This window comes from Alosa sapidissima, chromosome 15, assembly GCF_018492685.1.
Source record: "Alosa sapidissima isolate fAloSap1 chromosome 15, fAloSap1.pri, whole genome shotgun sequence".
Classification (NCBI taxonomy): Eukaryota; Metazoa; Chordata; class Actinopteri; order Clupeiformes; family Clupeidae; genus Alosa; species Alosa sapidissima.
Window position 1 is genome coordinate 18219320 of NC_055971.1, and position 12191 is coordinate 18231510.

Sequence of the window (12191 nt, forward strand, 5' to 3'; positions counted from 1 at the left end):
TTAAGATCATAGAAGTTAATTTGGTATTCATGATATGATTCAGACATTAGATTAGATTCAACTTTATTGTCATTGTGCAGAGTACAAGTACAGAGACAACGAAATGCGGTTTGTGTCTAACCAGAAGTGCAAAAAAGCAGAACAAGTACAATGTGATATACAAAGTAGGTGCATAGACAGGACAAATGATATAGTGCAGTGTAGACCGTAGTATACAGTTGTTTTCAGAAGGTGGTTTAGAGTACTATAAATTAAATACAAGTATGTGCAGTGTATTAGCAGTAACCTTATAAGAGCAGAATAAGTATGGCTATGTAATATGAGCAATGTATGAAAAACATGTACAGATATGTGCAATGTAGTGTCAGTACCGTAGTAGTAGTAAGAACACTATAGATATATGCATTGTATTGACAGAATATATTACCGGAAAACTGAATAAATGTGGATATTTAGTATGAACCAAATAAACACATATGTACAGTATGTACAACTATGTGCAGTGTGGTAACAGTACCATTGTAGTGCAGAGACAGTAAAATTATAATAGTATTAACAATAAGTGCTGTCCGCCTCCTTGTCCCTGTCAAAGCTGCCATGGTCGTGGACACCTCAACAGGCACAGGCATGGAGGCATCAAGCGGGTGGTGATGGGGGCTTAGTTCGTTGGATGTCACCGGGGTGCAGAGCTAGAGTTTAGTAGGGTGACAGCTGCAGGAAAGAAGCTTCCTCTGAACCTGCTGGTTCGGGTGCGGAGAGACCTGTAACGCCTCCCGGAGGGGAGTGGTGAGAACAGTCTTTGATGATGCGTGCCTTCAGGGTACCCGCAGAGTCTTAAAAGTATTAAAAAGTATTAAATTTAATTTTCCTAAATTAAGGCCTTAAAAAGTAGGTCCGATGAATGAATGTGTGTGATGGTAAATGTTTAAAGACCTAATAGTGCAGAGATTGCTCAAGAAGATACCTCAGCCATGAGTTTCGCTTTGTTTATGTTGTAGCTATACACGCTTGTCTCATTGGCCTGGGGCGGTTGCTTAAAAAAAAAAAAAGAACACGTCTGGAGGACGGGCTGACACAATCGAGACAGCTGATGAGGTTGCCCAATCCGTTTAACTTTTTTGGATATGCTATTGTGAGCTCTATGTGCGAATTCGGAAGCTGTGTTCTTTCCATGCATCAATGTAGGCTAGACAATTTCTTACTATCGCGAACTCTTGTCAGGGGAGGTCATTCATTTTGGGTGTCACCTATGACTTGAACAGATAGCCTGCTATGCCACCCGATGTACTATTATTGTTACAGTTTTTAATCAATGCAACTAACATTATGTGTAAAGTGACGCAATATAAACCGTAGCCTATGCCTTCGTCTGTTTTGACATGTAGGCTACAACAATGTTTTTCACAATTTGCGACGGAAGGTTTTGACTGAGCGTGTTAACAGTTAATTATTTGAGGTTTAATCTTACCTTTGATATTATTTATTCTATCCGAATAGGTGCGATGTAGGTATTAAATTTCATCTGAAGTGGTATTAAAAAGTCTTAAATTTAGGTCTGACAATTCTGGGGGTACCCTGGCCTTACGCAAGCATCGCTTGCTCTGGATGGCCTCGATGGAGGGGAGTGAGGAACCGGTGATGCGTTGGGCAGTTTTCACCACCTGCAGTGCTTTCCGGTCATTGGCAGAGCAGTTGCCATTCCAAACTGTGACACATTTGGTGAGGATGCTCTCGATGGTGCAGCGGTAGAAGTCCACCAGGACCTTTAGTCTCCTCAGAAAGAAGAGGCGCTGGTGAGCCTTTTTGATCAGGGTAGAGTATGGGATTAAATCTTTATTGTATGGGATATAAATCTTCATTGTATGGGATTAAATATTTAAAGGGAAACTTGGCAGGATTTCCCCCTCTGCTGGAGAAATTGTGCATTATGCTATTTCAAACCAGGGAAAATAGTAACGATAAAGCACATGGATTTGTTTACAAGCTAGCAAAACGGTTAGCATAAGTTCGGTAGACAATGTGGATGTTGCAAGGTAAGAAACACGATTTAAAACAAGTTTCTTGTTTCTCACTTCTCTTTCCGGGACGGTAGTCTCAATGTTGCAAGGTTGGTTTTCCGTCTGGGGACGCTAGGGGCAGCGTGAAAAGTCACCATTTTCACCGGAACAGGTCATTTAACCATCCAAATGATTTCTAAACGGGTTTATTACGTTGAAATAGTTGCAAAGTTCTCCTTTAAAGGAGCTTAATGAAGGGTTTTTTGGGTGTATGTTGTATAGGCAACTATTAAAGGGGTAATAAAATTCAGATTCAGTTGTACACGCAAACAACAGCACTGTTGGTACTGATAGCATGCCAACAGGTGCCCAGGACAGATACCACCTAGGCACGGCCACTGTGTGCTGTAATACGCTTGGGACGGGCATCGAAATCTAAGAAAATCCTCTCAGATCATGTCACCAACTGTATGGTTCAAAGTCTACACTGCTTTATTCCTGTAGGGCTCGTCTGTAGTTAGCTTGCTCGTTTTAGTCCAGAACTCTTTACTGCTGCTTCACAAATTGGTTTCCTATGTAGTGAGGATTACGAAATTTGTAATTTTCTGAAACAGGCAAATAGTAAAATGCAATGACTATAATATGTTATATAACCAATAATTCCATAATTGCCAGTAGTGTTTTTTTTTTTTTTTTTTTTGCCAGTAGTGTGCAAGTGCAGGGGATTTCTCGAGCGTCTTTCAGATTCCTCTAGGGGGCGTGATTGTTTGTAGAATTTAAAATGGAACTACACGAGACGTTCTGATTGGATTGAGATAGAATGTATCGTTTATCATGATCCTAGAAATTCGCTTGATCCAGTGACATTCGGACCAGAGCGCATATATATCTCGGTCTGCTGTTTTCTAAATCTGTGGCTCAGAAAAAGGTGACTGCGTAATAGTGTTGCTCACATAAAAAATGTAAATGGTCATAGGTTACTGGTAGGTCATATAGTAGGCTACATTGATGTTTCGCCATACAATGCGGATTTAGCATTTCATTGTTGTTTTATTATTATCTTTCTATTTCACGGCCAGTGTTCAGATCCCAGAGTTAGATAATTGGAAGTGATGTGACCTCACAGCACTGAACAGGGTGATGCAATGGCAAGAAATGTTAAAAGAATGTTGGAGGCACTTGGATGGAGGCAACATAGGTTCTCTGGTGAAAATCTCTACAACGGTTATTTTATGTTCAGATGGGATGCTGGTAGGTTGACAGTTCTGAGATGATTTTCAAGGTAGTCCTTTCAGGTGTTAGTGTGTTGTCATGGTAGCGTGTTGGGGGTTTTCCCAACATGTGACGCTTGGGGATTTCCATTAGTAGAAGAGAATCACTGCAGAAAATCGAACAAACATGAGGAGCTGACATCTTTCAGCAAGTAAACAGAGGAGTGGTAGTGGCCATTACGCTAAACCGTGGTGTTTCCTTGAAACGGTTGGAGTGAGAATTAAGGACGTAGAACGCGGACAACGTGGATTCGTGGAGCGCTAAAGGCCAAAGAATAACTCAAGCTAACGTCATAAGTTTTAGTTAGAGTTTCCGGTCAAATGAGCCCATTACAGTGAGAGTGAGAGCGTTTGGAAAACATCACAGATCTGGTTCTTTCTACCATGACAAACATGAGTGTCCATAACGGAACGCGCACAGGTATGACATTTTTGACTTAGCTAATGTTAGCTAATTTATGTTGTAGCTAAGATTATTTTGATGCAGCTAGTCGACTCGAAATTATTTACAATGTGCTGTTAGGTCCAGCATAATATACCGAGAGCAATTGGTTAAGGTAACTATTTGAAATCGAAGGGTAAATGAGCAAAACCTCTATGACAATAATGACGCCATTCAGAATCCTTAATTCGTGTTTGGTTTGGCGCTTAGCTTTCGTATATGATACGCTGCACCGCAACGTAGCCTAGAGCCCGTCTAGCCTTTTCGTATCTGACTCCTTTTGTTTTCTAACAATTTAGCATTTTTCTAAACTGCAGTGCTTAATCTCTGTTATGTTTACTTCCCCCCCCCCTCCATCATAGATATAGACCTTGGTGAGTTTGATACTTTCACAGATTCATTTATACGTAAATGGATAGCGTCAAAGTCAATATGATATGAGTCTGTCTGTCTTTAATGTGTTCTTTTCTGTATAGACATAATCCAGGAGTATATCGTGGAGGACACATCGTTGAGACCGCAGTTCGTGCTACCTGGGCCTCCTCTGCCTCCTCCCCCTCCTCCCGACCCGGATTCTGACAGTAGAACATTGCAAAAACTTACAAGTCCCAAAAGGAACGCAGTGCTAGTACCCAGGGGTACAGCCTCCCAGGTGATTCAGTCTATTCTTCAGTAGTTTATGTATCGGTATCGTTATATTTATTGACTGTGTATCTTTTCGAAGTTGCCATCTGCTATAATCAACTGTGGGTTGGCCCTAGGTGCTAGGCGACGTTTTTAAACCTTTTATTCTAATAATAGATGATTGTAACTTGGTACTAACACTTTATGCCTATATAAAACTCATTGTGATCTCTGCAGTATCTTCCTATTCTTAAAGCTCTTATTTGATGCAATATGAGATCGAAGCCGTTATGCATGAATGCTTTTGAGGCTGCTGTGCAAGTTTCACTTTCAGTCATTTTTGACGCGCGCTGTCGTAGCTTTTCTTAGAAAAATAAAAGAAATACAGTGACGACCTTGGCATTACAAAATCATCCAAACGTTGGTTTTCATGAGTAAGAATGAGAAGCCGAACACAAGGGGTTCAAAATATGTGTCTTTACTAAGAAGAAAGCAAATCATGTAATATGATTCCTGCATGCTGGCTCACAATTTTCCTGCTCATGCTGCCACGCAGTTCTGTTACATTCGCAGTTTGTTACATTTGTTTACAAAATATTTTTTCCGCTATAGTGATTGCAAATATTGGTTTTAGAACAGTATACGTAGCCTACACATAGCAACCAATACTAAGGAAGTACAAATGGGGTTGCTCCGGGTTGCTCTGCCCCGCTCTGCCCTTGCTCAGCAGCGTCACTTTCTGGCGTTCCTATTGGTTGACTCTCTTTGCTGTACTTTTTTCTGAACACCATCTTCCTGTTTCAATGCTATGCTTCCGCCCACAAACTACCCTTTGTGTAGTCGTTCCCATTTCATATTTAACGAGCTTGATAGCTGTCTTTGTTTTGATAACTTACGCAATTTATTCTAAGTTCCTGATATTGTTGCAACTAAGTTTTCTTGCTTTTAAGCGTCTTTTATGATTCTTCAGCCAAGTTGAGATCCCTCTTGTTTTCACTGACAAGTTGTTTTCAGCCAGCACGTGCAGCACCTTGTAAGATACTTTAAAAACTTGTATTTGTAGTGTGCTTGCCTTGTATTCTGTGGTTTTGCTGTTGCCATCTGATTGACCAAACAAACACTGATTTCTTGGACTGGGTAAAAACGATGAAGAGGAAACCATACTGTCATGATTTCATTCCATTCATTTACTCAACCAGTAAGTCTTGAACTGGTCCAATGTTTCCAGAGTTAACTTTAACAGTAAATCTGCTTTTCACTTGCCAGCCCCTGCGGACCTTTCCTGAAATCCAGAGCACAGTGCACCATCCTATGAGGAGTTCTAGGGGATCCGCCCCCCGGTCCGGGTGTGGGCGTGGAGGGGCAGCGGCGGTGCAGCGGGCAGCCCGCTCGGACACAGAGCCACTGGAGCGCCTTCTGGACAAGCCGCAGCTGGTGGTGACGGAGCAGCCCAAAGAGAGAGGCATGAGGTTCCGCTACGAGTGCGAGGGTCGCTCAGCTGGCAGCATCCTTGGCACGAGCAGCAACGAGACCAACAAGACTCTGCCTGCTATTGAGGTCAGTCCCAAACCATCTCATAGATTTGCTGACATGCAGGGAAGTGGGGACACATTATTGAACCTAGACTAGAAGAAGCTTGGAGATATCATGGAAAAACTCCCCATATGTCTGCAGGCTTTTCTGTGATGAGCATCAAATACCAGTGTTTGGTCACATACACCCTCTAAATTTAAGTGATATGAATATACCAGGCACCCTGAACATTTCAAAAGTCATTCTAAAGAAAGACAACTTAGCAAGAACAGCAAGAAAACTCAACAGAAATGTCACAGTTTACCAGCAAGTCACACAGACCTAAAATAGTTGAATAAGCATAATTTATTTTATGTTTATGTTTTTATGTTATGTTATTATGTTTTATGTTTATGAGTAAACATTTCTTTTACAGAAATTCACAAACAAATTATATGATTAGCTATATATGGGGCACTCTCACACACAGTCACATACTTTTTGGATTGCCTATATTTTGATGAGACATGACATGGTACTGTTCACCAAAATATCAGTGTTTTTGCAATCAGGGCTGTACAGTGCTACATATTTGTAGTTCATGCTACAAAAGAAACATTCTGTACTATGTATGATTTACCAGCTTAGCGCCAATATTTAAAATGTTTTCTAGAGTGTAGCCTACAGATGTGTTTGTAAATACATACCAATAGTAGAGATTTTGTGGATTGTTACAAAACGATCAACCTCTGTAGCACCAGTGCTATGAAAAAGAAAAGTTACACAAATGCAGGTGTGATGGCGGCTTGACTCTAGGTAGCTTGACTCTTAATACCTGTTTCCCTGTAAATGTGCATTGGTATGTGCAAATGTTTTATTTATTATCATGGCATATTTTGGATGGAGGGCACTTCTGGAATGTACCCACTGTTCCAAATGATTGGGGTTTCCCCCCCTGTGGTTTGGCTGCGAGTTGTAGCACTCCTGAGGAGCTGCACGCCGCATCTTCTTCCTGAGAGGTCTACACCCTCGTCGTGTGGTCAGAGAGAGGGAATTACCTCTTGAAATCTGACACGTCCCACCCTGTCTGCCGTTGATGCCACCGTTTTTGTTTTTCGTTTCGGTTTCGCTTACAGTCTGCCTCTATCACTTTCTTGCTCCCTCTTAGATTCAAGGACCAATTCAAGAGATAAAGAATGTCACAGTCACTGTTTCCCTAGTCACCAAGGACATCCCTTACCGCCCACATCCCCACTGCCTCGTGGGTAAAGACTGCTCTGATGGCATCTGTGTCATTCACCTTAATCCACACAACACCCGCCGACACAGGTGTGCTCTCCTTTGTGTTTGTTTGTTTGTTTTTATGGATGTGAACATATGAACATGTAAAATTATAAAATATTATACATTATATTATGTCCCTGCCCTGCCCTGTATTTTGATATTCTGAATTTCTCTTTGTTTCATAGTTTCGCCAATTTGGGCATTCAGTGTGTGCGTAGGAAAGAGCTTGATCTCTCCCTAAAGAAGAGAAGGGATCAAAAAATTGATCCATTTAACAGTGAGTAAAATTACTTCTTATAATAAGAGAGTTTCCACACATTGTTTACAGAGCAAAACATTTATACTCTCCAAAACACTTATGCACTTCATATGTGTACACATACAGTAGTATGTAGACCCACCAGTGAGAAATAGCTTGTTTTCATTCTGTAACAGCTGGCCAATCTAAGAGCATCGAAGATATGGACATGAATGTGGTCCGACTGTGTTTCCAATGTGAACTGGAGAGGGAGGATGGCGAGAGGATCCATCTGTCCCCAATCGTCTCCAACCCCATTTTCGACAAGAGTAAGAGCATACTGCACAATAGACTACACTTTCCCTTTCCATGAAGTGAAAATGGCACTTCTGACAAAAGTCATGTTTTTCCTCAATACCTTATTGTATTATCTTGGTTCTGCAACGTGTGTGTGTGTGTGTGTGTGTGTGTGTGTGTGTGTGTGTGTGTGTGTGTGTGTGTGTGTGTCTATACAGAGGCTACAACAACATCAGAGCTGAAAATAACTCGGCTGAATATCGTTAAGGGGCCATGCACAGGGAAAACTGAGATCTACATGTTGTGTGACAAAGTCCAAAAAGGTTTGTTTTTATTCTGTTACATCCAGTTCATATTGGAGACATTACATAGTTATAATACAATGAATGGCAGCGAGCAAAGCTGACACACAATTCTGTATTAAGTTTTAGATTAAGTTGTCAGTATATAAGTTGTCTTGTGTCACTTGTTTTGAAAACCCACACTCAGATGACATAGAGATCATCTTTGGCCGGGGATCATGGGAGGCCAAGGCTGAGTTTGCGCAAACAGATGTCCACCGACAGATCGCCATCGTCTTCAAGTCGCCCCCCTATCAGGACCAGGACATCTATGAGGAGGTGGATGTCAACGTCTTCCTCCGGCGTCTTTCAGACCGCATGGACAGCGAACCCGTCAAGTTCACCTACACAGCACATAATCCAGGTCAGCATCACATATTATTTGCCATCTTTTTCACCTCTCAGTGCTAAATTGAATGGTGGTGTTCACTCTAAAGGCCGACACACGCATGGCTAGCGATGCGACAGTCGATTGTGACGGTGGAATTCTGTTAATCTTTTTATTTTATTTATTTATTTATTTATTTATTTTTTATTATTATTATGATTACTATGATCTTTACCTTTTAAACTATTCTTTCACTATTGCCCTTTTATGCTTTTATTTGTTATTACTATTTGCTTTTGTTTATGTAAAGCACATTAAATTACCTCTGTGTATGAAATGCACTATATAAATAAATTTGACTTGACTTGACACTACTGGTGACACGATCACCCAACAATTCAGTGGAGATGCACTGACCAAATAGCTGTTTTCTATTGTAACGTATCAAAATCGCCCTAAAAAATAGAAAGGGGCCGGTTAGAGCGATGTGATGGCGATGGTCGCTCCGCCATTCAGCTTGTTGAGTGCGTTTCCCCATTCACTTCAATAGATTGTATTCAATTTTGCCGGTCGCCTGTCATAAATCAGTCACATCGCCGGCTGCCTGTGGTAATGCATATGCAAGTTGTTCTCAGATGAATCAGAGGTTATTTATGAACACAGTGCTGAAACTAAAAGTCGCCTGCTGACATCCTCTTCCAGTTTTGGTGGTCAGCAGTTAATGCTTTTGGAGAGACAGTGGCAGGAATGACTAGTGGCAGTTGGGCTCCACCTTTTGACCTGGTTCTACCACATAGTTCCCTCCCATGCGTAATTGTTCCTGTTTTCATGACTAAGCTGATCCATGTGATGAGCTACTGGACACAGAATAAATTACTTGAGTTAAACTGAATCGAAAAGGACATGCTTTATTTGATATTAAGGGTTTCTTTGTTTTTTTGTGTGTGTGTATGTATGTTTCAGATCCTTATGGGGTAAATCGCAAAAGAAAAATCAAGCCTGACATCAAGTTCACTGATGGGTGCAATGCGAGAGGTAACATTTTCTCCTTCATTTAGATGTCCGGAATTATGAACAAAATACCAGACTCGTATTACTATTTCTACTGCTACAACTACCCATATTACTGCTACTACTACTTTTACCACTACTACTACAGGGTTCCCACGGGTCATGGATTTTCTGGAATATCATGGAATTTCAGAAAGTCTATTCCAGACATGGAAAGTCAGGGGATTTGATCATTCTTGGGGCAAAGTCATGGAATATCAGGGAATTTTGTTGTAGCCATTCAAAATTGACTTGCCAAAATACATTTATACAGATATATTACCCCCACAGAAGTGGTGTATATCTGGTTATTAGCTTTACTGCTTGATTAAGTAGTTGTGGTTAGCCCAACTTCGTTTATTCAATGCCCATTTATTTATCCCCCACTCCAAAAAAGTAAAAGATTCTGCGGCTGCTATGAAATCCTTGGTCGGTATATTGTACCATTCATTATATAGTATATAATGAATAGTATATATGAATAGAATTTTCTCATTAGATAGTATATAATGAATGGTACAATACACCGACCAAAGATTACTATTAGTAGGTGGATTTTCATTTTTTTGAAAGTAACATTTGTAATTTTACATTTGACCTAGTGTGGGAACCCTGCTACTACTACTACTACTAATAATAATAATAATGATAATAATAGGAACAATAACAATATCACTGCCTCTTGCACCACAGCTGAGAGTGTGATGGCAGAGCCTGCTGTACCTCGCGTCTTTGACTCCTACTCCTATCCCCTGGAGAGTTCTGTTGGCATGGTGACCCCATCTCAAGAAGACTTACCAATCCAGCCTGTTCAGGCCCTGGGAGACATGTTTGCTGTTGACGAGCTGAAGCAAGAAGACCCCATAGAGACTCTGGATCCAGACACCATGAACATGCTCTCTTCAATCATACAGATGCTTGAAGATAGCGGCAGCGCTAGCTTTGGCTTGCCTGCGGCCAACCAGGACGAAAACTCTAACTTTAGGGATGTAGACTCTTTTCTTATGGAGGATCCGTCCGCAATGAACATGAGTATTTACACAGACATGCAGTTCAATCAGATGGTCAGTGGTGGCCACCATGCTGTTGCCCCCTCTGTTCTTGATTTGATTGAGCAGGGCCTCGCAGAAGGTCACGGTCTTCCCCAGGTGAAGACGGAAAAAGACGGTGACGTCTGATGCCCCTCAGCCCCCCCCACTGTCCATCCCTCACAGGTCATTGCATCACTTAGGCCCCTTTTGCAGAGATGTTTCAGACATTAAGGCCTTGGAGAGGAAATGGATGTAGCTCTTAGTCGGGTATCGCTGGCCGAACCCAGTATCACTGTCCGTCCTGAACTTTGTGAATAGCATGCTATGCATTATTGTCCTCGGCTGCTCCACTGAAAAACACTGATTCTCTGTACAGCTAAATGGACAGTTAGTACATATATGGTTGGCCAGTCAGGACCAATTTATCGTGAAAAAGGTATGGTCTTGTTTTCCTTGTCAAATATGTCTTTAATTTCTTTGTTGATGTTTGCTTTGTCGAGGGTCCAGACATTTTGTACATATTCTGGTTGACCAAATTCAAATGTTACATTAAAATAACAGCCCTACTGCCACAAGTGGAAGAAAATGAAGATGTTCATACTATTATTACTGTAGTAGTTATCGACGGGATGGACCACACAGACCACTGAATTAATTTCCAATAATACAGCCTTATCTTTGACTGAGAACCCTAGTGAATTCTGGTAACATGAATTCCTTTCTAGCATTTCTGTCAGTGTGTATAGATGTTTTAGTCATGTGGACCATTAATGTTTTACAAGTGTGCCCTGTGTGTCTTTTGGTTAACATTAAAACTGTTGTATAGACTGGTGCATTCCCATTCACTTTCCTTCATTATTAGGCTATTATTGGATTTGATGAAATTAGCTGAAAATATTTGTAATGATTGTGGAAAAGACTGGGCCCTAACTTGCGAACACACAGTTGACCTCCAGAAATGAAGGCATGGTGGAGCAATGGTATCGTCATTGTCTGACTATCGGTTGACCCAAGTTCGATTCCTGCTGCATCCGTGTTGTTTTGGATAAATATCAGTCAACCAAAGTCATAGCCAACTGAGTCAAATTGCGGTAATGGCAAGAATCTGTACTACCCAAAGATGAAGTAGTTTTACAAAAAGGAAGAGTGGATTTTCTCATATCTGTTATCTTGAAAGTTTCTCACTGCCTCGTGGTTCGACTATACTTTGTAGATCATGTGCGATGTTTGAACACTTTCAATGCAGAAGTGATCTTTTCCCTTCAGCTTAGGAACACCTTGACCTTGACCTAATCAATTTTACAAGGGTGATAAAACCTCATTTGAAACAATGGAGCCTTTCACTTAGCTTTTCATTAAACAATGCATGTCAATAAGGGTAGTTTCTTTGTGATGGCAGTATTCTTTTGACATGACACACTTGTATCACGTAATTGATTGAGGTGGCACTCATAATCGTTTGCGATTCAACTGAAGAAGCAGTTAACTGGTGGTATATTTCGGTTTCCGTCATGACTTTCCATTGAATGAATGAGTAGACCACCAGGGGCAAATCCCCCCCATGTATTTCCCACCTTTCTCCCACACAGATTGAAGCATTTTCCATCTGTTGACAGCTGCAATGTCTCAAACCACAAACATGGTTGACCAACACTGGAAAGACATTGGCCTTTCGCCATGGGGAAACTCCTGACACATGCATGTTGCTTAACACTGCTGTGGCTTCGGCTGACACTGATATATGTAAATGAGAACTCCACTCGTGGACATTATTTG

General features: G+C 41.1%; 1 protein-coding gene across 3 annotated transcripts; it reads left to right on the top strand.

The window, feature by feature from the left end:
• The first annotated feature begins 2864 nt into the window (after positions 1-2864).
• Positions 2865-11242, top strand: relb (v-rel avian reticuloendotheliosis viral oncogene homolog B). 3 transcript variants are annotated; one of them, XM_042062919.1, is made up of 11 exons: positions 2865-3690; positions 4068-4084; positions 4187-4362; positions 5601-5891; positions 7015-7175; positions 7316-7407; positions 7566-7697; positions 7884-7988; positions 8155-8370; positions 9298-9369; positions 10078-11242. In XM_042062919.1, the coding sequence occupies exons 1-11, from the start codon at positions 3653-3655 to the stop codon at positions 10560-10562; spliced, it is 1785 nt and encodes a 594-aa protein (XP_041918853.1). In that variant the 5' UTR covers positions 2865-3652; the 3' UTR covers positions 10563-11242. The 3 variants fall into 3 exon arrangements, with proteins under 3 accessions (XP_041918853.1, XP_041918854.1, XP_041918855.1); XM_042062920.1 differs by having other exon boundaries at positions 2865-3689; positions 4073-4084; XM_042062921.1 differs by lacking the exons at positions 2865-3690; positions 4068-4084; positions 4187-4362 and adding an exon at positions 5116-5367.
• Positions 11243-12191: the final 949 nt, after the last annotated feature.